A 26881-nucleotide genomic window follows, 5' to 3' on the forward strand; every position below is an offset into this window, starting at 1 on the left:
GTGAGGAGGAGGAGGAGGAGGAGGAAGAGGAGGAGGAGGAGGAAGAGGAGGAGGAAGAGGAGGAAGAGGAGGAAGAGGAGGAGGAGGAGAAGGAGGAGGAGAAGGAGGAGGAAGAGGAAGAGGAGGAGGAAGAGGAAGAGGAGGAGGAGAAGGAGGAGGAGGAGAAGGAGGAGGAGGAAGAGGAGGAGGAGGAAGAGGAGAAGGAAGAGGAGGAGGAAGAGGAGGAGGAAGAGGAGGAGCCTTGGAACCTCATGTCAACCACAGCCGTCAACCAGGCGCCGGAACCCAAACGGACAACAACACGGGAAGCAGCAACAGCATGAGTTTTCCAAACCCTTCTAGCAGCATGGGCATGGGCCTCGGCGGCGGCAGCGGTGCTCCGAGTCCACCGGGTAGCCCCAGCGCTGGAATGGGTGGAGCTAATTTAGGAAATGCTCTTTCGGGCTTGATGGAAAAACTAGGTAAAGTTGGTAAAGGCGGTGCTTTGCCTGGTGCTGGCACTGGTAGTGCCAATATCATGTCCCTGCTCAGCCACTTGAACCGTCGGCGTTAACTCGCAAGCTGCGGAAGGCAACATTTAAGCATATATACATATACAGAATATATTCTTTAACGTTGCCCCGATGCACCATCTGGCACACATGTCAATATGGTACTTTTTTCTTTTCTTGTTTTAACTTTACCGACCCACTGACTGTCACGAATGAATTTGGCATAGTATGTCTCAACTGTACGGCGCTGATTGGCAAACTTCGTGACTCAGTATATCTCTTCCAGCGTTGTTTTTAACTCACCCGTTTAGAAGAGCAACAACGATTGTAACTTTATGTTTCAATTTTTACCGATGCACTAAAATGACAAAAGTCAATGTAGTAGACGTGCACCTCGGCCTCAAACTTAACGACGACTTAGCCGACAAAAATCATCAAGGGGTAAATAATCATTGGAGTTGATTTTTGTTTTAAGCTGACGGCAGCAGTGTTGAAGACCGCCGGTTTTTTTTTCTCAAGAAAGCTCAGCTAAGGTTGAGGACACAACAAGTACATTCCTCAACTGTATACCTACGTTTCTCCAGTTACACCATCTAGGAGTATAACAATACAACCCGCTATTTTGCATTAAGATCATCAGATGTGGTACGATCAAGTGGCAGTAGAAACGCTAACAAAGCAGTTACACCATCTAGGAGTATAACAATACAACCCGCTATTTTGCATTAAGATCATCAGATGTGATACGATCATCAGATGTGGTGCGATCATCAGATGTGGTACGATCAAGTGGCAGTAGAAACGCTAACAAAGCAGTTACTTTCGAAACGACGTTTTTTTTCTTTTCTATTCTTTCATTTTTTGCGAACAGAAATAAAACAATCAAATTATTCTCGAAAGCACACGCGTCTGTGTGTGTGTGTGTGTGTGTGTCACTGTGGGGAGTGTAAGTGTGTGTGTGTGTGTGTGTGTGTGTGTGTGTGTGTGTGTGTGTGGTGTGTGTGTGTGTGTGTCAGTGTGTGTGTGTGTGTGTGTCTGTGTGTGTGTGTGTTTGTTTGTTCAAACTTAGCATGTTTCTATCCGAGTCAGCTTGTCTGTCTGTTTGTGCATGTGCAAGGAAGTATTACACATTTTAACTAATGATCAAGAGCAAAAAAACAAGAACAAACATTTTATTGGCTCACGTAAGTGTAGCCTATGCGATCGTAACTTTGTCTGTCTGTGCGTATGTGCGTATGTGCGTGCGTGCGTGCGTGCGTGTGTATGTCTGTAACTCATAACTCATAACATTTTATTGATCCAACAAAGGAAAATAAATTGTCTGTGGTAGAAACTCTAACGTTTGAAGACGTCACATTACATTGACGTCACATTATGACGTAAGAGGGTTAGACGTCACGCGAAGGAAGTACTGAAAGTCTCGGTCATTATTATTTTGAGCAGGCCGAGACTAGTTGGCAGTCGTGTCCCTGTAAGTAGGCTACATGCAGACAGACAGATCTAGATCTAGTGTCTCGCTTTCTTGCACAGTTTCACCTATGCTCTTTCTGTGTGTGTGTGTGTGTGTGTGTGTGTGTGTGTGTGTGTGTGTGTGTGTGTGTGTGTGTGTGTGTTTGTGTGTATGTGTGACGGAGTGATTGAGTTTGTGTTACTGTTTGTCGATTTCTTACGTGAGCCTTGATGGCTTCGCCTCTTGTTATCCGGATGAAAATAATCACAAGAACTTTACATCAGGGCCTGCTCCACACACACACACACACACACACACACATACACACACATACACTCTCTCTCTCTCTCTCTCTCTCTCTCTCTCCCCCTCTCTCTCTTCTCTCTCTCTCTCTCTCTCTCTCTCTCTCTCTCTCTCTCTCTCTCTCTCTCTCTCTCTAACTAAGGTTCTTTTGAGAGTGAGTGAGTCCTTCAGGTTATTGTAGCATCCAAGAAAGGCAGCATAGTCACGGTTAGCTTTGGCATAACAGCAAACACGGCAGAGCAAAGCTCAGCTTGACAGTGTTTCAAGTTCTGGGTGTCCATCCCCCTTTTTGTCGTCTGCCGGTCGCCTAGGAAACAAACGGAGAAAGAGAGAAGAAATGAATAAAAAGAATTCAAATTTGAACAGGTGGACACTTGTTGTAACGTCACTTTTTTTTGTTCGCTAATTCTTTTCTTTGCTAGCTTGCTTACACTCAACAGGTTCCATTTTGCCGGAACAAATGCAGAAGGAAGATGATGACGCCGACGTTAAGCTAGGATTCCATTCTTACGGCTGCGGTGCGGCTCCGGCGACGGCAGCGGCGACGGCAATTTGAAAAACATTGATGAAAGAAGGGATGACCCCATTCACACGGGTGCGGTACGGCGACGGCGACGGCGACGGCCCGGCGTGCGTGCGTTTTTTCAAGAAAGCTCCATGCAGCTTTCTGGACTGCCGTCGCCGGACGCCGTCTGGTATTTTGTGGGCGTGTCTCTTTTCCCGCGTTTTTCTCAGAGCCTTTCCGAGCACAAAGAGACGAAAATACTGCTGAAATCTTTCGCCATCGAGTTGCAGTTCTTGAACAAGATGGTGATAGGTTCCAAACTGCCGTCTTTTCTCCAAAATGGCATGCACCAACGAACGATGTCGTCTCTTTTGGCGTTTTTTCATTTGGCGGTACGCTAATAATATTAACATAAATTGTTCTTCATTATGAATGACAGTTTGCATGAGACGAGACCAATGTGGAGCCATGGCGGCATTGGCGGGAAGAGAACATATCCGGACGACGTCGCCGTTATATACGGTTCACGACGATGCGTTTTTCTCGCCAGAGCCGGATGCCGTTGCCGTCGCCGGAGCCGGAGCCGCACCGCAGCCGAATGGAATCCTAGCTTTATGCCATCCGAACTCCATGTGGGATTATGACAATAACGGAAAGCTTTGTTCAGACCTTGGAGCCCCTGTTTTGCACTTGGAGTATTCTCAAACAAACTTAGTGTATTTTCAGAAAAAATTGAGCGTACACCACACAACATTTGAACATCCATGATTCAAAATGCTTCTCACGCGTCCGTCGCACCGTTAATTAAGTTTACCAATACATTTAAATAAATGCTTCTTTCCATGTTTACTGACAAAAACTGTAATCACGTGTCAAAATACTGGATCGGCTTCGGGATGAGCTTGTGAAGAAAAGTAGCCTAGGAAGTATTCTTGTCGTATTTTTTTGTAGACTGACCGTACTGATCGTACTCTAGACAATCATGCGTACAAAACACGACAAAATCGTATGGGTTCCCACGTTCCCGTGTGCCGAACGATTTAAATAACTATCTCAGGCCTGCCTAGGCTTTTACACGGGATAAGGAAAATCGCTTTAGTTATGCACACTCCTAAAATAAACATCCTTCCCGCAAATGCATGTGTTCAAGAGTTCGGATTTCTTTATTAAATTAAATGAATTTATAAAACTGAAGTTGGCCAGTCTGCACAGAAAGCACCAAGGCTGCTGGTCTTAATTGCCGGTATGTGTCCAAGTGGACAAGAGTGGCCTTATCAATGTTAAAGAAATGACATGATGTGAGGCGGATGGTGAGTCGAATCGTTTACGCTGTGCCTTCCCAAAAAATATTTAACTGTGCCTTCCAAAAAAAAAATCGTTGGCTATGCCTTAAAAAAACCTTGTTGACTGTGCCTTCAAAAAAAATCGTTGACTTGACTGTGCCTTTAAAAAAAAATCGTTGACTGTACCTTAAAAAAACCCAATCGTTGACTGTGCCTCTCAAAAAAAATGCGCACCTGGTAAAGTTGACAGCATCCGTGACAGTGTCAGGCAGACGACGGTTGAGAGTCTCAGGCAGCGTGAGGAGGAAGAGGCCAGCCAGGATGGAAGACACGCCGAAAATCAACAGTGGAACGGCTGTTCCCGTGTCGCCGCCGATTGTCGTTGACTGCAACACGGTCATAGGTTACAGCAGGGATTAGTCCGTGTTGAGGAACACAAACACCCCCTCCCCCAACCCCGCCCCCCCCTCCCTCCCTAAACAAACCTACACCCACACTACATTGTATTCGTACTCTCTCTCTCGCGCGCGGGCGTCCGTTTTCTCATCCGACCCCGATCTCTCTCCCTACCTCAGTGTCGGTGTTCGAGAATGTAAAAAGGACATCCAAGTTCAAATATATGTATTTTGGTCAAATAATTATTCACTTTTTGGGGGGCTAATTCTTTATCATAATAAATGCGCAGTTGTGTCTTTTCAAGAAGTTAATTCGTTAACAAATTCTCAGGCAGTAGACATGAATCCCTGAGAGTCAGTGTTGATCTTTGGTGTGTGTCATAGTGGAGGGATGTTCCACACGGCAAATACCTGTCAGGTGACAAATAACGAGCCCAACTCCTGTCACGGAAACAACTGTGGACGCGTCATGACTCACCAAGTTGGCAACATAGGGGCAGACAACCCCGCCGATCCTTGCGCAAACAGAGCTGGCACCCATTCCGGAGTTTCGCACCAGAGTGGGAAAGAGTTCCGAAGTGTAGACCCACACAGTAGCAAACCCGCCAGCTATGCCCAGCTTCCCGATCATAGCTAGGGCGGTAGTCGTCCACTGCATGGCTGAAACACGCAAAGAACTAGGTTGTAATCAGCACGGAAAAGTTTTTTCATTCTAAATAACTTAATAGGCTACACTGAATTGACTGAAGGTAGCCTAAGTAAGACTTCCATACGTCATCCGAGTGAGGAACCCAACTTCAACAGAAACTCATTACCTGTTTGTCTGCTGTGACTGAATGTTGTTTATTCTTTTTAAAGTCCGGTGGTTTTTATTAGTTCCTGTTAATGCTCTGTATTGTTGTTTTTTTTAAACGTGCCATATTTATTCACTTTCTTTGGCAGGTTAAAGGCACAGTAAGCCTCCCGTAAACCATCACAGAGCTCCCCGAGCGTCTACATACAGTACAAGCATACTTCCATTTAAACGCTCACCGAACGGGAACATCCTGGCTGCTTTCTGTCGAGCGTGAGAAATTTTCAAAGAATTTATTTTCGTGGACTTGGCCCTTTACAACTATGGCGCCTCGTTTTGGTGCTGGACGGCTGTTATGAATATCCCGGAAATCACGCCCGGACAGTAAGCCTCCCGTAAACCATCACAGATACTGTCAGGCTTTTACACACAGTACAAACACCCTTCCATTTGAACGCTCACCAAACGGGAACATCCTAGGTGCCCTACGTAAAGAGCGAGCAATTTTTAAAGAATTAATTTTGCAGATTGTCTCGAACACTTTTTGGACCCATCCTGAACTCAGGTCAAAAATGAGTTACTTCCCTTAAACTGGTGATAGCCGTGGATCGATGATAATCAGAAAGTTTTTGGACCGTGGTGCGTTTTTGCGCTAGACCTAACTTTTAAAATCTAAATAATAAATTGACAGCGTGTTTTCATCAAGACAAGATCAGTGCAATTCGAAGTTGTGAAAGTTTGAAAAAAGAAAAGCCCGGAAGCAGGGTCACGCAAGGGTCGTAGCAGACGACGGTTTATGCGGCATATCGCCGTTCCTCTCAACAGTCAAAAGCCATCGCTAGAGTTCTTGTGAACCACAGCCGTTTGTTTCGTGCATAAAAACGTGCTATTGTAGATAAGCTGACATCGAGTCGCAGTCAAATGACTAACTGACGACTACATTGTGAAAAAGGGAAACTGGATCACACGGGTTCACGATGGCTCAGGGGTAAGATAAACCACGCAATAATAAATTCTTTGAAAATTGTTCGCTCTTTACGGAGGGCACCTAGGATGTTTTCAATCGGTGAGTGTTTAAATGAAAGGGTGTTTGTACTGCGTGTAAAAGCCTGACCGTATCTGTGATGGTTTACGGGAGGCTTACTGTGCCTTTAATAGTTGAGTTTCGAATGCTTTTTTTATTTTATTTTTTTAACCTGTGGTTCAAATTAGTTCCTGTGAATGCTCTGTATTGAATTTTGGTAAACGTTCCGGCATATTTATTGACCTTTTCTTGGGGCCGGTTTTTACTTGAGTCTCGATTTTGAACATTAGAGGTCTGTCTGTTGCGGATTTCTGAAAGTCACACAGTTTCCGGTCATTTCTTGCCTCCTTTTCGTAGTGGAGGCTTCTGCTGTCGATCGCAGGGCTTGAGGACATTCAGAGCTTGAGAACATTGTTGTACCCGAGTTACGTATTAGTACGGTTTGCTGTTTATGCAAACTCTTAACCTCAGGGGGAAAATTCAGCAATGTAAAAATTGCACATGCAGTCTGAAAAGAACAAAACAGGAACTACAACTTTTCATCAAAACTTGGAAGCTTGAGCCAATGCTGCTCAAACGTATGTCATAGTACTCAGCGAGGAACGTAGAGGGTGGTGAGAATGGTGAAGATGCAGGACAGACCACTGAGTCGACAGCAAGCGGGTATATTTATTGAGCAGACGACGACCCACCCTTTCCATGATTCTCTTTAGTAAACTTCAACTCATAGAACAAATACTCACTTACAATATCATAAAGGATGGTGAGGATGCAGGACAGTCCAGCCAGCAGCATGATAGACGATTTGAGCAGACGACAGCCTACCGGATTCAGCAGACAGATGCTTCGTGTTTTTCTTAAGTAAACTTAAACCACGGGTAAATGATCTAACGTAATACATTTCTGCTTATACTTCCACAAATAAATACTCACACGAGGGAGCATACAGGATAGTGACGATGGTGAGAGTGCAGGACAGTCCAGCCAGCAGCATGAGAGACGAGTTGAGCAGACGACGACCCACGCGGTCCAGCAGACACAGGCACATCACATAGGACACCAGTTCCATCACTCCCGACAGCAGAAAGTTGACGTAGACGCTGCCCCCCAGACTCCCCACGTTCAGACCTAGACCGTAGAACACGACACTGGATACAAACCTGTTGGCAAAGGCATTAGTAAATCCATTATCGAGAATGGTAACTTCATGCACAGCACATAGGCCAAAAGCTTCATCACAGCAGAATGTTTATGTGGACGCTGCCCCCTAGTTTCCCCATGTTTAGCCCTAGACCGTAGAACACTAGCCTGTATACTAACCTGTTGTCACAACGACAAGAGAAAGTTAATGTAGACGCTGCCCCCAATACTTCCCACATTAAGCCATATACAGTAGAACATTAGACTGGATAGAAACCTGAAAGGAAAACAAATCGCTTAATCAAATAATCTAACACTACATCACTCCGTCCAAGTAACGATCGTTCGATGTCTTTGAATCGGTCGGTGCACGGAACATGGTATTTCTTCCTACAGTACAAAGAGAGAACAAGAACAAGAACAATTCTTTATTTAACGAGGGTAATAGAGTAAGCAGTGATCTGCTTTTTTACATCCAGCCCTCGCCCTAAAGAGAGAGCGAGAGAGAGAGAGCGAGAGCGAGAGAGAGAGAGAGAGGGACACACACACACACACACACACACACACACACACATACACACACACACACACACACACACACACACACAAATGACCTCACCCTTTCGAGCCTTAGCTCATACTAATTTCACTTACTCACCACGTGTAGAAGAGCACAGCACACCGCCAGACGAGCACAGGGTGTTGGAACATGGTCAGCACAGACTGGCCCTTGTCCACAGGCACAGTGATGGAGTCCAGCAGGCCAGGGGTCAAGCTGACCTTGTTGACCCGTGCTGCCTTGAGTAGGATGACCTCTGCCTCTACCACTCTCCCCTTGCTGACCAACCAGCGTGCAGATTCTGGGATTAACCTGCGCGATACAGTGGAACCCCCTTTAACCTTCGCCAGTGGTCGTGGTCCGTGTGGACCCAGAAGGGTGTTCAATTGCAAATATCTCTTAAACTAGTTGGATTTTGTCAAATGAGCTTTTAAGAATGCCTCAGGCATCTAAAAAGCTCTTATGTCCTAACATTTCAGCGAGAATTAATTAAAAAACAAGTCGCGTAAGGCGAAATTACTACATTTAGTCAAGCTGTGGAACTCACAGAATGAAACTGAACGTAGTCCGCCGCTAGTGCAAAAGGCAGTGAAAGTGACGAGCCTGTTTGGCGCGGCAGCGGTTGCGCTGTGCTTCATAGCACGCTTTACTGTACCTCTCTTCGTTTTAACTTTCTGAGCGTGTTTTTAATCCAAACATATCATATCTATATGTTTTTGGAATCAGGAACCGACAAGGAATAAGATGAAATAGTTTTTAAATCGATTTCCGAAATTTAATTTTGATCATAATTTTTATATTTTTAATTTTCAGAGCTTGTTTTTAATCCAAATATAACATATGTATATGTTTTTGGAATCAGAAAATGACGAAGAATAAGATGAAATTTTTTTGGGATCGTTTAATAAATTTTTTTTTTTAATTACAAGTTTCCGATTTTTAATGACCAAACTCACTCATTAGTTTTTAAGCTACCAAGCTGAAATGCAATACCAAACCCCGGCCTTCGTCGAAGATTGCTTTGTCAAAATTTCAATCAATTTAATTGAAAAATGAGGGAGTGACAGTGCCGCCTCAACTTTTACAAAAATCCGGATATGACGTCATCAAAGGTATTTATCGAAAAAAAGAAAAAAACGTCCGGGGATATCATACCCAGGAACTCTCATGTCAAATTTCATAAAGATCGGTCCAGTAGTTTAGTCTGAATCGCTCTACACACACACAGACACACACACACACACACACACACACACACACACAGACACACACACACACAGACACACACACACACACACACACACACACACACCACGACCCTCGTCTAGATTCCCCCCTCTATGTTAAAACATTTAGTCAAAACTTGACTAAATGTAAAAACAAGTCGCGTAAGGCGAAAATACAACATTTAGCCAAGCTCAGTCGAACTCACAGAATGAAACTGAACGCATTGCATTTGTTCCGCAAGACCATGTGAACGTGGATTTATCGCATTAGATGTAATCGATACAAATCACTTTCTTTGTACAAAGGATGCACTTTTTCTTCACTGTCAAAGCCTTAAAGGCATGGTCCGTCGCATAACCTCAATTTTAATAATCCCTTTTCTGAAAACCTGATTTTTCTCAGATTTCTGCAGGTCTCAAAATGCGATGCCACAATTCCACAATATACCCAACAACAGCAACAACAAAAATCTCGCGCCTCGAGCTCAAGCTGACCAGAAGTAGGAGAGAAAAGCGAAGGTGGGAATGGCGGTGGCGATCTGAAGATGTTGCCAGTCTCTCAGCAGATAGGCCATGGGTGCCAGCAGGATCACGCCGATGGCCCAGAATATCATGATGACAAAGCCTGCCCACACCCGCTTGCTCGGGCCCACCTGCTCCATGCCTGTTCATCATCATTATTATCATCATCGTCGTCATCGTCATCGTCGTTGTCGTCATCATCATCATCATCATCATCATCGTCGTCGTCATCGTCATCATTATTATCATCATCGTCGTCATCGTCGTCGTCGTCGTCATCATCATCGTCATCGTCGTCGTCATCATCATCATCATCGACGTCGTCTTCATCATCATCATCATCATCATCATCATCATCATCATCATCATCATCATCATCATCATCATCATCATCATCATCATTTCATCATCATCAACGATGGTGGCCAACTGATGCTGCTGCTAGTCACTGAACAGATGCTCCCATGTATGTGGGCAGGATGGACTAGAAAACAAATCTCCATCAAGTAACCCGCTCACATCCGCTTGCTTGGTCCCGCATGCTCCATGCCTTTCGATACGATTTAAAATCTTTTTTGTTTTAATCGGTGTTGCCATCGTCATTGCCATTGTCATTGATTTCTGTGGGTGTTTATTTTGTTTGGAATAAAGATATGACTCAAAATAAAAAGACAACAAAAATAGACTGCATCGAAGGAGATTGTGTGGACACTCGTCTGTTTGTTATTCTATGTCTCTGTTTGAGTGTTTGTTTGCTTGTCAGTGTTTTGTTTGTTTGTTTGTTTGTTTGTTTGTTTGTTTCTTTTTCTTTTTCTTATTTGTTTGTTTGTTTGTTTGTTTGCTGGCTTATCTACAACTTTTGCCTGGAAGAAAAACCTACCAATGGTGTAGATGTTTGTAAAGGCGGCGGTCATAGCCATGCCCTAGAAGGAAAACCTACCAATGGTGTAGATGTTTGTAAAGGCGGCGGTCATAGCCATGCCCTAGAAGGAAAACCTACCAATGGTGTAGATGTTTGTAAAGGCGGCGGTCATAGCCATGCCCTAGAAGAAAAACCTACCAATGGTGTAGATGTTTGTAAAGGCGGCGGTCATAGCCATGCCCTAGAAGGAAAACCTACCAATGGTGTAGATGTTTGTAAAGGCGGCGGTCATAGCCATGCCCTAGAAGAAAAACCTACCAATGGTGTAGATGTTTGTAAAGGCGGCGGTCATAGCCATGCCCTAGAAGAAAAACCTACCAATGGTGTAGATGTTTGTAAAGGAGGCGGTAATAGCCATGCCCTGGATGAACATGAAGCAGCAGAAGACGGGGAAGTAAGTGGACCACGTGGTTCCTAGTGACGTCATCATATGCAACAGTAGACCGGCCATCATCGCCTTATGTCGTCCCACGCTGTCAGTACAGACAAAAATAGGAACTGCATAACAATGAAAATGAAGAATAAAAAAAACAAAACAAGAAACGTTAGTTATAGTTTTGCTAGTTCCACTTTAGCAATGAATACTTAATTGTGTTGTCGCTGTTTAGCAACTGTTTTTGCACTGGATCCATTTAAATGAATACTAATTAAGTAATTACATACATAAAAGAGTAAACATGATTGAACAGATACAAATGCGAATAAAACAATGTGGGTTTCCCCTATTGAAGTAAGCAATATTCTCCTGAAAAGGCGAAAGCCAAACAAACACTCACACATACACACACACACACACACACACACACACACACACACACACGCACGCACGCACGCACGCACACACACACACACACACACACACATGTATACACATACACACACACACACGCACGCACGCACACACACGCACGCACGCACAGACACACACGCACGCACGCACGCACACACACACAGGTGCACAAATGCATACACACACACACACACACACACACACACACACACACACACACACAGGTGCACTCAGACACTTACACACATGCACGCCCATTGGGAGGACAAGTGAATCAAACAAGGACCATCAAGTGCATACTATGGGTATATATGGAAACCAATCCAGTAGGTCTTAAGTGCTGTTCACATTGTAGACTTTCAACCAACTTTCCCCATACTTTCGTCGCTTTGATTTCGCTCCCGAGTTGTCGAGGCCAAGTTGGCAAACAGTCTGCCATGTGAACGGCCCTGACAATTTAGGTTCGATTTTGGCCAGATTTAGCAGCGACTCGAAAACTTAGTTGAGCGCTGCTCGGCCGTGACTCGACGCAGATCTTATTGCGCCTATGATTGGTTAGCTCTATTCGCTTAGTATATATGTCCAGAGCACTGGACTTGTGAACGAGAGGTCGCTGGTTCGAATCCGGGCCGGGACGGACACGGGTCAACTTTATGTGCAGACCCAGAGACGGTATCCATCTCCCACCCCCGGCCCGTTGAAGATCTTGGTCATTCTACCATAAGTGCAGATGGCTGATACCACCTAAACACGTATACATCAAAAAGCCGTGAGGGCGTAAAACTCGAATCGTAAAAACCAATTCATGGCAATTAAGACCTGACGGACAATTAACCCCCTTAAAATTTACTGTTCTTCCCGCATTAAGAGGTATCTCCGATAGCTGAACTGGCCAAAAATCGCTGCTTAAAATTAGTTTGAGCTGTCTTTTTTGGTCTTGGTCTGTCTTGGACTAAAATCGCTTGAAAGTCGGGGGAAAGCTGGCAGAAAGTCGGGGGAAAGCTGGCAGAAAGTCGGGGGAAAGCTGGCAGAAAGTTGGGGGAAAGCTGGCAGAAAGTTGGGGGAAAGCTGGCAGAAAGTCGGGGGAAAGCTGGCAGAAAGTCGGGGGAAAGCTGGCAGAAAGTTGGGGGAAAGCTGGCAGAAAGTTGGGGGAAAGCTGGCAGAAAGTCGGGGGAAAGCTGGCAGAAAGTCGGGGGAAAGCTGGCAGAAAGTCTGCCATGTGAACAGCACGTTATTCGATCTCTTCGTGTAGCCTACTGGAGTGTAGCCTACTGGAGTGTAGCCTACTGGAGTGTAGCCTACTGGAGTGTAGCCTACTGGAGTGTAGCCTACTGGAGTGTAGCCTACTGGAGTGTAGCCTACTGGAGTGTAGCCTACTGCTTGTCCGTCGCGTACGGCAGGTGTCGACAGTGCCACTGTAGAACTGCTGTCTTCAGGAGAAGATTGCCTAATATGGACCGCCTCCGGTTCTGACAAACTAACGGTGCTAGAGTTCCATTCGCTGTATTCATCCTCTCTGGATAACTTGCACATGTCAAACAGTTGTAAAAACACAAACCAAAAAAACCGTTAGACATTCAGTTTTCTTTTTTTACTTTTGGTAGCGTTCATTCTAAATTTGACGTTTAAAACGGACTATTTTCTGTCCACAGCCAAAGCTGTTATCACACAAAAATTGCTATGTATGACAGCTCAGACTGTTACATTTTAGCGGTGTTTCTGTTGTTTTTGTTTTGTTTTGTTGTTGGTTAAAACAGTTTTTTTTTATTTAATAGTCTTTTGGTACAGTACAAGATGAACACATTTAGAATCAAGCCCTCTTGTCAAACCTATATCATGTTCGTGGTGTGCGTGTGTGTGTGTGTGTGTGTGTGTGTCTGTGTGTGACTGTGCGTGCGTGTGTGTGTGTGTGTGCGTGCGTGTGTGTGTGCATGTGTGTGTGTGTTTGTGTGTGTGTGTGAATCCTAGGCTGATGTGTACCAGGAAGTTACTTAGTGCATGGGGGGAAACAAAAAAAAACCCGGCAAACCAACCGGTTAGCCATAACCAACCCCTCATAAGTCCTTAAAGGCACAGTAAGCCTCTCGTAAACCATTACAGATACTGTCAGGCTTTTACACGCAGTACAAACACCCTTCCATTTGAACGCTCACCAAACGGGAACATCCGAGGTGCCCTCCATAAAGAGCGAGCAATTTTCAAAGAATTTATTTTTGCGTGATTTATCTTATCCCTGAGCCATCGTGAACCCGTGTGATCAAGTTTCCCCTTTTCACAATGTAGTCGTCAGTTAGTAATTTGAATGCGACTCGCTGTGAGCTTATATATCTGCAATAGCACGTTATTAGGTACCTCTGACTATGCACGAAACAAACGGCTGTGGTTCACAAGAACTCTAGCGATGGCTTTTGACTGTTCACACCGGAACTGGCGATAGGTATAAACCGTCGTCTGCTACGAGAACCACGACCTTGCGTGACCTTGCTTCCGGGCTTTTCTTTTTTCAAACTTTCAAAACTTCGAATTGTACTGATCTTGTCTTGATGAAAAAAGAATTCTTTTATCATTTAAGAATGTTTGTGTAACAAGCTGTCAATTTATTATTTAGATTTTAAAAGTTAGGTCTAGCGCCAAAACGCACCACGGTCCGATTGTCTCTGACACTCTCTCCGCAAAATTAATTCTTTGAAAATTGCTCGCTTTTTACGTGGGATGTTCCCGTTTGGTGAGCGTTCAAATGGAAGGGTGTTTGTACTGTGTGTAAAAGCCTGACAGTATCTGTCATGGTTTACGGGAGGCTTACTGTGCCTTTAATGTGTCAACGACAAATACACACAGGTGACGTCACACGCATTTACGTACTAATCTGAAGGCGCCAGACAGAAAAAAGCTCCTGCCAAATTGCCACCCATCAGAGCCGACTGAGCAATCGCGCGACGGTTGTCTCGCTCGCATACTAAATCCATCTGCAACAAAACGTAAAGAGATGCGTTGACGGAAATGTCTGCTAAGTTGATTTCTTTCTTCGACTCCTTTTGTGTTCATGGGTTTCACCTCACATGCACACACGTATTTTTGAGCAAGTGTTTTTTGTTTTTTTACATTTAGTCAAGTTTTGACTAAATGTTTTAACAAAAAGGGGGAATCGAGACGAGGGTTGCGGTGTATGTGTGTGCGTGCGTGCCGCGTGTGTGCGTGCGTGTGCATAAAGCGATTCCGAGAAAACTACTTGACCGATTTTCATGAAACTTCACATGAAAGTTCCTGAGTACGATATCCCCAGAAATATTTTCATTTTCTCGATAAATGTCTTTGATGACGTCATATCCGGCGTTTTGTGAAAGTTGAGGCAGCACTGTCACGCCCTCATTTTTCAATCAAATTGATTGAAATTTTGGTCAAGCAATCTTCGACGAAGTCCGGACTATGGGAGTGAATTTCAGCTCGGCAGCGTAAAACCGAGTTAATTAGTTTGCTCATTAAAGTTGTCATTAAAATCGAATTTTCACTAACAGATTCAAAAATGTTTGCATTGTATTCCTCATCTTCTCCTGAATTCAAAAATATATAGATATGTTGTGTTTACTCTATATATAGATATGCTGTGTTTACTCTATATATAGATATGTTGTGTTTACTCTATATATAGATATGTTGTGTTTACTCTATATAGATATGTTGTGTTTACTCTATATATAGATATGTTGTGTTTACTCTATATATAGATATGTTGTGTTTACTCTATATATATAGATATGTTGTGTTTACTCTACATATAGATATGTTGTGTTTACTCTATATATAGATATGTTGTGTTTACTCTAAAAATGAGCTCAGAATGAAAGGAACTAGGTTTAGTAAGTACATGCATGTACTACTCGGTCGCATGCTTCGCGGAGACGAGCGTGACCCCGGGACGGGTTAGCCGAGACTATCTAAATAGAGTCTCACCGATGACTTGTTTGTCGTGTTTATCTTTTAGTTGGATACCGACTGACTAAATGTTTTTATATCGCTTCACGCGACTTGTTTAAGCTTTATATGGACGCCCCCCTGCACACACTACTGATGAGAAAAAACAAAGACAAATATTTCCATACACACGTTTTAAGTGATGATGATGATGATGATGATGATGATGATGATGATGATGATGATGATGATGATGATGATAGTGATGATGATGATTATGCTGATGATGATGCTGATGATGCTGATGATGATAGTGATGATGATGACGATGATGATGCTGATGATGATAGTGATGATGATGATGATGATAGTGATGATGATGATGATGATGATGATGATGATGATGATGATGATGCTGATGATGATGCTGATGATGATAGTGATGATGCTGATGATGATGATGCTGATGATGATGATGCTGATGATGATGATGATAGTGATGATGATGATGATGATGATGATGTTTGTTTGTTTGTTTATTTGTTGCTTAACGTCCAGCCGACTACGCAGAGCCATATCAGGACGAGGAAGGGGGGGATGAAGGGGGCCACTTGTCAAGCGATTCCTGTTTACAAATGCACTAACCCATTACTTGTGTCCCAGCAGGCTTTAGTAAAACTAAATTAATACCTACTGGAAGAATACCAGTTTCCAGTATGTTAAAATAGGCTTAACCTATCTACTGCTGGACTTGCATCAGAACACTAACAGATTAAACTATACATGAATCGCGAGACAAGCGGCAAGAGAAGAGATTTTTGGAAAAAATACAGGTGAATGAGCAAGAAGGCAGAAAAAAGAAAAGAATTCATGAAGAAAAAGAGAGCATGACAGGAAAGAAGAACCAAAAATCTACCTAACAGCAAACTAGAAAGCTCCTGCGGTTCCAAAAACAGGAGGGGCCTTTAATTTCATAACCGCAGTGCCCCACTGCGGGAATGATGATGATGATAGTGGGGTGATGATAGTGATGATGATGATGATAGTGATGATGATGATAGTGATGATGATGATGATGATAGTGATGATGATGATAATGATGATAATAGTGATGATGATGATGATGATGATGATGATGATGATGATGATGATGATGATGATGATGATGATGATGATGATGATGATGATATAGTCATCAGCATAAAACAATGCCTAATGTGGAAACATTTCAAATATAAACAAGATACGATGATGCATAAATGACGAGGAGCTGAGCATATAGCTAATTCAATCAATAAAACACTTAACCTAGATAACAAATCACAAAAGTGTTAGTTCAACTACGGCATGTGCCGTCGGACCTGTCCAAAGAGACCACCCATGGGACTGGCCAAAGTGGTCTCTTTAGACAGGTGGTCTCTTTAGACAGGTGGTCTCTTTAGACAGGTGGTCTCTTTAGACAGGTGGTCATCTACGACATGTACAATGTATCGAAGAGAGAAGGAGAGAGGGACAGAGAGAGCCAGACTCACAGGCAGACAGAAACAGAAAGAATGAGACAGAGAGAGTTCGGCGTCAGACATAGACAGACACTGACACAAACAGAGACAGAGCGAAGAAAACAAATGTCAACTTACATCAGTCACAACGGTTTTTTTTAACTCAGTCCGGTCATACACGAAGCGAGAGCACATTGTCACAATGACAGATCCGTTGACAGCATATTCAGTGCCATTTTCAGCTAAATGTCCTATGTTTTCAGTGTTCCTGAAACTGAGCGACTCAGCAAGGTGTTTTGTCCTGTTGTAGTCAACAAAGTCACTGGTGACGTCATCAACGTTTGACGTCACGATTACGTTGCATGAGTCACCTTCAGGTATAAAGCTGTTGATCACAGCGGCATGTCGAGAGTCTTGTACGTGGTACGTGTCATTCTCCAAACCTGGGATCGCACATCTGAAAACAGTTACAACAGATCTAAAGCTAATTACAAAGAATCGACTTGATTGTTCCAGTAATTAAACAAGCCCAATGAATAAATGAATAAAAGAATCAATCAAGGAAGCATTCACTCACTCACTGACATGAAGAAAAACTCTCACTCACTCAATACCCCCCTCCCCTATCTCTCTCTCTCTCTCCCTCTTCCAATCTCTTTCTCCGCCCCGTGACTCACTCACTCCCTCCCCCTATCTCTCTCTCTCTCCCTCTTCCAATCTCTTTCTCCGCCCCGTGACTCACTCACTCCCTCCCCCTATCTCTCTCTCTCTCAATCCCTTTCACCCCCGCACTCCCTCCCTCAACCTATCTATCTCTCCGTCTCTGTATCTACCCCAGTCCCTTTCTCCCTCCCTCCCTCCTTCCCTCCATTCCCGTATCTGATTCCTCTCTCAATCTCTTTTTTCCTCCCTCCCTCCCTCCACCCATCTCTCTCTTTCTCTCTCTCTTTCTCTCTCTCTCCCCCTCCCCAATCTCTTCCTCCCTCCCTCCCTCCCGTCTCTCTCTCTCTCTCTCTCTCTCTCTCTCTCTCTCTCTCTCTCTCTCTCTCTCTCTCTCTCATCTATTTTCTTTTGGCGCATGTTTAGTGCCTTAGAAATAAATTGTGCAGTTGCTTCGAGTACACTTTCTTCATCCAGGGCTAGGATACGGGTTACATCTTCCATTGAGGCTGGTTCAGAACAACTTTTTAACACGTTACACTTTGCACGGATATCAGCATAGGCTGTACAGTGGAAAAGAAAGTGTACCTCGTCTTCACAGCCTCCATCACACATCGGGCATGCACTGTCGCGTGCCTGTTGTATTAATAACGACTGAGCATTGCTCCTCAGCCCACAGGCTCTTAACCGAAATCTAGCAAGCGCATCTCTAGATGAAACTAGATGAGTCAAGCTGAAAATTAATGATGTATAATGTAATTTGTACGTACGCAAATGTTGGACTGGATGGTTGGACTGGATGATCTTCTCATTTAAATCGGGTTGCGTGTACATCACTATACGTGTGGATTTACACGTGTGCGGGTGTAGTCTATATAAGCGTATATGTGTGAGTGTGTGTGTGTGTGTGTGTGTGTGTGTGTGTGTGTGTGTGTGTGTGTGTGTGTGTGTGTGTTTGTTCGTCTGCAGCCATTGTTGTTTTTGTATAGATATGTATTTAGACATGTTCCCCTACTAGTCACGCGAGGGTAACGCCGACTAGTGGTTTATTGGTTTTAAATATTTGTGGTCTGCAGATTGATTGGTTTTATGAGTGCGTGTTAACTGTTGGATCAGTATTTTCCTTTGTGTGTACATACTATACCTTGCTTTTTAATTACCTTTAGTCTTAGATATCTTTGTTTACCTATGGCTTTTGTGTCGGTGTGTTTGTTTGTTCGTACTCATAAACTATAGTTTGCTATGTTTTTGTTGTTATTAATGTTTTGTTCATTCGTCCTTTTACCCCTTTTATGAATGATGCAGAAATTGTTGTTTTACCTTGTCTACAAGGCTTTTATTAGCTAATGACAATAAAGTGTCAAAGCGTCATAGCGTCTCTCTCTCTCTCTCTCTCTCTCTCTCTCTCTCTCTCTCTCCCCCTCTCTCTCTCTCCCCCTCTTTCTATCTCTCTCTATCTCTCTCTTTCCCCGCCCCGTGACTCCCTGGCTGACCGACCTGTGATCGGGAGCCACCATGGTGAACACGGTGAGCAGAGTCTGCATGCAGAGCGTGATGGACGGCAGACACAACAGGAAGTACACCCGTTTCTGGTAGGGCCCAAACTCCCCCAGCTGTTTGATCACATCGTCAAACGTTGCCCCAGACATGCCTAGAAACCCATGAAAAAAGTGACGATCGACACGTACGCACACGCACGCACACGCACGCACACACACTGACGCACGTACGCACGCACGCAAACACGCACGCACGCACATACGCACGCACGCCCGCACGCACACACGCATGCACGCACACACACACATACACACACACACACACACACACAAACACACATACACACGTACGCAAACACGCACGCACTCACGCAAACACGCACGCAAACACGCACGCACGTACGGACGCACGCACACAAGCACGCACACACACACACGCACGCACGCACACACACACACACACACACACACACACACACACACATATATGTATATCATCGGACACTCTCAAAACACTATCTTTTCGAGTAAAATACAAAAGTTCCTCTCTCTCTCTCTTCCTATGTAAACGATTCAGCTCACCATCCCCGAGCTGGCCACGATTATTCCATGGCATCATTTTCGAGTAAAATACTAAAGGTTAACAGGAGTTGAGTTACAGGAAACTGCTTGAAAGCGGTCAGTCTATTTTTGAAGGTGCAGATTTCTGTGTCAACGTCCTTTTTGCTCGCGTAAGGAGCACACACTTGTGTATATTAAAACGAAATTGGGTAATCGTTATCGTTAAACTGGTGGAAGCAGGCCGTATGTCTTTTTCCCCATACTAGAGCTACTCACAAAAAGTTAAGGATCACTTGCACACAAATTCATAACTTTCCAAATAAGAAAGCCAATGCGTTGGTATTTGGCAAACGTTTAATTCAATGCTTTAGTGATAACGATACAACATTTCCTTCAATTTCGAGCAATCGTTTGGTCTGTACATTTTATCAAAGTGAGACAGTATACATGGAGGCGGTCTCATAGTTCACAGTGAAGCAGACTTGATTATTTCCTTGTGTCAGAGCAGTTAGGTTTTGAGATTGTGAAAGCGGATATTACACCAGGTTACTATTCTGATCACTCAATTGTTGGAGTAAGTTTTAGAACTGATGTTGTTAAACGTGATAGACCCTTTTGGAAGTTTAATAATTCACTGTTGACAGACATGGAATTTGTAAATATAGTGAAGAAGGTTATTGTTGATGTAAAGATACAATATGCTTTACCTGTTTATAATGTGGACAATATTGACTTGATTGACGATGATGATTTACAGCTATTGATTGATGATCAGTTGTTTTTTGAGATGTTGTTGATGGAAATAAGAGGTAGATGCATTTCATATTCCTCATATAAAAAAAAGGAAAGTAACAGAAAAGAAAAAGATCTTCTTTCTCAAATATACACTTTGGAAAGTAACTTGACAGAGTATAATATTCAACTTTTAGAGCAAACACGACAGGAGTTAAGTCAAATAAGGCAGAAAAAAGTGGATGGTATGATAATTAGATCCCGTGCGAAGTGGATTGGAGAAGGGGAAAAAAATACAAAATATTTTTGTAATTTGGAGAAAAGACTGTTTGTCCAGAAGTCCATGTGTTTTTTGCAGAAAGATGATGGTGAAGTTATTCATGATAATGCTTTAATTGTTAAGGAAGCACAGACTTTTTATGAGGAGTTATATACTTCAAGAGAAGCCGAACTGGTAAATCAAGAGATTGATGAAAACCTGGCTCATCCTGTATTAACAGATGCTGAGAGTAAACAATTGGAAGGTAGACTTACTCAATGTGAGCTACTCAAAGCTGTGAAAAAATTAAACAACGACAAAAGCCCAGGATCAGACGGGTACACTGCGGAATTCTTCAAGTTTTTCTATTCTGACTTAGGAAAGTTTATGTTACGGTCTATAAATTGTGGATTTGAGAAAGGAGAAATGTCAGTGACTCAGAGACAGGGCGTTATAGTATGTATTCCAAAGGAAGGAAAAAATAAAACACTTTTGAAAAATTGGAGACCAATTACTCTGTTAAATACGGTCTATAAGATTGCATCAACGTGCATTGCAGAACGGTTTAAACGTGTTTTGCCAAATCTGATTCATGATGATCAAAAAGGCTTCTTGAAAGGAAGATATATTGGTGAAAACGTCAGATTAATATATGATACCCTGTTCTACTCAAATAAACATAATATACCTGGCCTACTTTTGATGGTCGACTTTGAAAAGGCTTTCGACAGTGTTGCCTGGTCATTTATTGAAAAATCTTTGAGCAAATTTAACTTTGGAAATGACATGAAACGATGGATTTTTACTTTTTATTGCAAAATTAAGTCCTGTGTTTCAGTCAATGGTCGGTATTCAGCATGGTTTAATGTAGGTCGAGGCACCCGGCAAGGGGATCCGCTGTCACCTTATCTATTTTTGATTTGTGCTGAAATATTGTCTCTTATGGTACGCCAGAACAAAAAGATTGGTGGTATGAATATTCTTGGCGAAAATATTTTATTGTCACAATTCGCCGATGATACCAGTCTGTTTCTTGATGGTACAGAGCAATCTTTTTGCGAAAGTATAAAAGTGTTACAACATTTTGCATCACTGTCAGGTCTGAGAATGAACTATGATAAAACAATTGTAGTTTGGTTAGGACCTTTAAAGTTTAGCAAAAGAAGATTTTTGCCTGATATGAATTTTACCTGGAACCCGGATAATTTTAAAGCACTTGGCGTTATTTTTTCGGTGAATATATCCGAGGTTGTTTTTCTTAACTATAGAAATAAGTTAAAGGAAATTCAAAAACTTCTGAATTCATGGACCAGAAGGAACCTGACACCTTTTGGTAAAATAACAGTCCTAAAAACCTTGGCTATTTCCAAATTGACACATTTGTTTACTAATTTACCTGATCCAGACGAACAGTTTATGATGGAGTTAAATAATATTTTTTTCAAATTTCTTTGGGATGGAAAAAGAGATAAAATTAAAAGAAGTACGGTCACCCAACCCTATGAAGATGGAGGATTAAAGATGGTTGACGTGAAAAGTTTTCTGTCATCTCTAAAAATCGTTTGGTTAAAAAGAGTTGATGGCCTTACTGGATTAATATCAAGATTATTGTTTAAAGCATGTCCATCTGTTACAACAATTAATATGAGAGGAGAGGAATTTGCAAATGTTTTGATGCAGAGAATGGAAAACCCGTTTTGGACCAATGTTTTTAAACATTATAAGAAACTACATGGAAAATGTGACCCTATAACCTTTAACGATTTTGTATCAGAATGTTTACATTATAATGTTAATATTCGGAGAGATAAAAAGACAGTGTACATTCAAAATTGGATCGACAATGGAATAGCTCAGATTGGTCATATTTTGGGACAAAATGGATACTTATCCTATAATGCGTTTAAAATCAAATATCCAAATGTGCGAGGCGATTTTGTATTGTATCAAGGTGTAATCCAGGCTGTTAAGAAATATCAGAGAAAAATCGGCTTAGAATTTGATAAACATTTTATTATGACAGAGCCCATTGTGTGGAAATGTATTTGTAAAGGTAAGACACAACTTATTTACAAAAAACTGATTGAACATGCTACGGTCCCAAAATGTATCGAAAAATGGTCTGAATCTTTAGACTGTTTGTTAGATAAGAAGGCTATTATTATTATTATTATTATGAACATTTGTGCGCCTAATCTAAATATAGCCCTAGGCGCTTACAAAATATAAAATACATAGTGAACATTATACGAAACACAAATCGACAAGGACTCATACACTCGCAGACAGGCGCACAGCGAGAACGCGACGCACTCACTCATACCAACTACAGGCACATGCATTCTAGACGGAAAAACAGTCGTAAATAAATAAATATTTCTCAACATGTTTTTAAAACAACAAAAGACACTTGTTTGAGATGGTTCCAGTACCGATTATTGTACAGAATTTTGCCCACAGAAAGGTTTTTATTTTTGCGTAAAATTGTGGATACGTCATTGTGTACATTTTGTGGTAGAAATGAAGAAACCCTTTTATATATGATTTGGGAGTGTGATAAAGTGCAGACTTTTTGGATAGAATTTGTAAATTGGCTAAAGGCGAACTGCACCCATTGCAACAATTTAAAACTGTCTAAAGAACTGGTTTTTCTTGGAGTGGCGAATAATGTAGTCACCGATAAAGCTTTTGATGTGTTAGTAATCTGTGCCAAACACCATGTATATATTTCCAAAATGAACAAAAAGACCCCTCATTTTCAGACATTTAGTAGAAACTTTAAGCAAAGATTTATTTGTGAAAAGTATAACGCAGTTGTGAATAATACAGTAGATAAATTCTACAAGGATTGGCGCCTGTATATGCACGTTTTGATGTAACCCTTAGGTTTTTTCGTTCTTAAAACCTTTTGATAATGCGACCACCAAACCACTGAACATCCCCCCCTCCCCATTCCATCCTCCCACCCCATGTATGTTGTAATTGTCCAAGTGTGCTTTTCTGTTATATGATTCTGTCCTTTCGGTTAGGTGATGTCCTGTAATGTACAGCATATACAGGTAAAAAAAAAATGTACAAAAAGAGAATAAAAAAATAAAAAAATAAAAAAAAAGTGTGTACGTATCGAAATTTGATTTCACAAAGTCGTTGAAATCACAAGACATGGAATTCAGATGCTCCCAAAAGTTCAGTAATGCGTGTAACCGCCCTGGCTGTTCTGACATTCGACGCAGCGAGTCCTCATAGAGTTGACCAGGGTGGTGAAGATCATCTGTGGAAGCGCCTGCCACTCAGCATGCAGCATCTGGTAGAGGTGCTGGACATCCCTGGGAGGGGGGTGGTTGCTCCTCACTTTGCGATCCAACTCATCCCAGAGGTTCTCAATCGGTTTGAGATCGGGACTGCATGCTGGCCACTCCATTCTGTTGACTCCAGACTGCTGCAGGAAGTCGTTGACCACCCTTGCCCTGTGGGGACGAGCGTTGTCATCCTGGTAGACAGCCTGCGGTCGCATCTGCTGCAGTGTAGGCACAGCCAGCGGTCGAAGGATCTCATCCCGGTATCGGAGGCCAGTCAGGTTACCCTGTACATGAAACAAGGGTGTTCTGTGGTGAAGGCTGAAGGCCCCCCAGACCATTACAGAACCTCCACCAAAGGCCACCTTTTCTAGGACAGTGGCGTCAATGTAGTGTTTCCCTTGGTGCCTCCAGACCCTCAGTCGGTCGTCGTTGTGGTTCAGGGTGAAGCGTGATTCATCATTGAACAGGACCTGGGACCATTGCTGACGTGTCCACCTCACGTGACGTCTGTAGAAGGCGCGGCGTGCTGCCCTATGGGCTGGAGTTAAACGTGGCCGTACAGCTGAGCGACGAGAACGGAGGTTAAACCCATGAAGGCGATTCCGTGTGGTCTGCTGGCTGATGTTGGTGTTAGTAGCCACCCTCAGCTGCCTTCGAATAATGCTGGAAGAGGCTGTTCTTGTTTGCAAGGCTAGTCGTTCAATGAGACGATCTTCACGTGGAATTGTCTTCTTTGGTCACCCAGGTCTGCGTCTTTCCTGGACCTTCCCAGTGGCTGTGAAACGTTGAATCAGTCTGACAATGACCGAGATGAACACGTGAAGTCGCCTGGCAATTTCTCGTTTGGGGACACCATCTTGGAACCATGCAACAGCTCGTCCCCTCTCAAACTCGTTCGATTTTCGTCGTGGAGGCATTGTCAAATTAGAGACTTTAAGAGTGGTGAAAAAGCTCACGACTTTCGTTTCGTCGCTGTTTTCTTCTCGCCCGTTGAGTATGCGCGCGCAGACCGAAAACTCACTGATGCGTGTTGCGATTTTCGCGCTTAAGAAGGCAGAAGCGAAATTCTGTTCTCAGCGGGAGGGGACTTAACTCGTCGTCGGCGCGTAATAGTAAACATAGAGCCAAAGAAGCGCTGACGATACATGCGCAATTGACTTGCATCCCGACGTTACACATTAAATGTACACATGTGAAATATGAAACACTACTCAAAGTAAGATTTGACTCACTTTCTCAACTGTTTTATCCATATCATAGCAGACAAAATTGCTTCCAAACATATGAATCGACAATCGGCTCGTGTCCGCCATCTTGAATAATCCTTACTCCAACCTGACCAAATGTATGCTTCAGAAAACAAGTGAAAAATCGACTTTAGAGTCCACTCTAAGCCTTTGGATAGCAAAATATCAACAGACTTAAAAACAATAGTAACTAATTTCCAATAAATATATGATTGTCATCTAGAAATATCCATATTATACTTACGAAAGTAGTTTCGTAGAATTGCCCAAATCGACGAACTTCGTGTGGCTGATTGCAGCGAAATTCTTTTCGCAACCTACCGGAAGTGACGGGTACACACATTTTGTGACGTAGCACTTCCTTATATGGGACGAAACGAATGTGGTGGGACAAAACGAAAATGATCTTAAGGTCTCTAATGCCTAAAACTGGTGGTATGTCTTCTCAAAAAGCCAAGCAAGTGACAGCATCTCACACATAAACAGCAGTGCTTGCACGTGCATAATGGTTTTTCCATGTGGCTTGTGCAATGTGGTCGGGCTCAACGGTCCAAAACAAGGTCCTTTTTCGCAAGTTTCCGCTTTTTCTTTTGCTACCAAGCTCAGTAGTAGAGAATCCCGTGCAATTTTCCCACTAACACAACATCGCCCACTTACCGCTGAATAAGAATTCATAACAATTTGGTTTGACTGAGAAATAAATAACAGTGGCGAACTGATTTTATTGAGCACCTGTTTTCTCATAGTGATCCTTAACTTTTTGTGAGTAGTGCTTACTTAACCCATTTATGCCAATAGCGTCCTCATTGAGGATCCACATTTACTGTTCTACATTCTAATATGTTGCAACAGTTGCACTAATGGCCTTACGTCTGCAGTGTGTGTGTTACAACAATCTCTTGTGTAACCTTTTAAATGTCACCACAATTCCTTATCTTGCATTGTACTTACAGTATCTTAAGATGTCTGTGAGCGACACCGAGGAGGGTTTACAACATTGTGTACCAGAAGTATTAATTTAAATGTTAGTCTATTTAACTAGCAACATTTTAAACACATAAGACAAAAACTAAGTTAGGCCTGGGATTTATTTTTTATAGAAAGTTACTGAGTTTGAAAGTAATTGTGGAACGGGTTCAGGACGCCAGGCCGGAGAGGCTACATGTTTTTTGACAGAAGGTGAAGTTATTCTTTGTACGTCCAAACCAATGGTAACTGGATCTAGTAGTAAGATATCATATTTTATGTAAAAAAAGGAAAACTGCTGCACTAGAAACGAACAACGGTATTGTCTAGTGTACAAATGTAAGAAATATTTTGCTGATTGAAAGGAGACCACAATCTCCAGTGTGGAGGTATTTGTCTAATGCGCAAATGCAACAAATAATTGCTCACTAAAAAGAGAAAGCAAGCACGCAAACAAGCAAGCAAGCAAGAAAGAAAGACAGACAGACAGACAGACAGACAGACAGACAGACAGACAGACAGACAAACAGACAGACAGACAGACAGACAGACAGACAGACAGACAGACAGACAGACAGACAAACAGACAAACAGACAAACAGACATGCAGACAGACAGACAGACAAAAGGTTAGCAGGCAAGCAAGCAAGCAAGAAATAAAACCGCACGCAATATTTTCAAAAATAAAGACGAAAGAATATATACGTACTCACCTATTTCCTGCAAGTAGGAAACACAACTTTCCAATCACAAATTTGACAAACAACTTGCAGCTACTGTAGTTTCATTCGTAGTTCTCATGCTAACACTGCATAACTCAACAGGCGCATGCAGTCTGTATTTT

The 26881-nt window shown here is 42.7% G+C and overlaps 2 protein-coding genes across 3 annotated transcripts in view; one reads left to right on the forward strand and one right to left on the reverse strand.

Annotated features, from left to right (window-relative positions):
• LOC138961076 (uncharacterized) overlaps positions 1-553 on the forward strand; it is a 15656-nt gene extending 15103 nt beyond the window's left edge. Inside the window, exon 3 of the mRNA XM_070332669.1 lies at positions 276-553. Within this exon, the coding sequence (XP_070188770.1) occupies positions 276-553 (278 nt within the window). The remainder of the gene's footprint in view (positions 1-275) is intronic.
• Positions 554-2403: 1850 nt separating this feature from the next.
• On the reverse strand, positions 2404-26881 carry LOC138961426 (organic cation transporter protein-like). Of its 2 annotated transcripts, none has more exons than XM_070333073.1 (11): positions 26751-26881; positions 18972-19125; positions 16953-17271; positions 14266-14369; positions 10932-11086; positions 9665-9833; positions 8043-8255; positions 7178-7404; positions 4906-5087; positions 4267-4418; positions 2404-2551 (listed from the first exon to the last, which is right to left on the reverse strand). In XM_070333073.1, exons 2-11 carry the CDS (start codon positions 19121-19123, stop codon positions 2491-2493), a joined length of 1734 nt encoding a protein of 577 aa, XP_070189174.1. In that variant the 5' UTR covers positions 19124-19125; positions 26751-26881; the 3' UTR covers positions 2404-2490. The 2 variants fall into 2 exon arrangements, with proteins under 2 accessions (XP_070189174.1, XP_070189173.1); XM_070333072.1 differs by lacking the exon at positions 26751-26881 and adding an exon at positions 19556-19641.

This window comes from Littorina saxatilis, linkage group LG3 (assembly GCF_037325665.1).
Source record: "Littorina saxatilis isolate snail1 linkage group LG3, US_GU_Lsax_2.0, whole genome shotgun sequence".
Classification (NCBI taxonomy): domain Eukaryota; kingdom Metazoa; phylum Mollusca; class Gastropoda; order Littorinimorpha; family Littorinidae; genus Littorina; species Littorina saxatilis.

Coding starts and splice junctions, on each gene's coding strand:
- LOC138961426 (XM_070333072.1), bottom strand. CDS start 19,592: ATGATGCCATGGAATAATCGTGGCCAGCTCGGGGATG. Junction 11,087..14,265: donor TGTCTGGCGCCTTCAGATTA/GTACGTAAATGC, acceptor CTGTACTGACAG/CGTGGGACGACATAAGGCGA. Junction 4,419..4,905: donor GCCCCTATGTTGCCAACTTG/GTGAGTCATGAC, acceptor ACCGTGTTGCAG/TCAACGACAATCGGCGGCGA.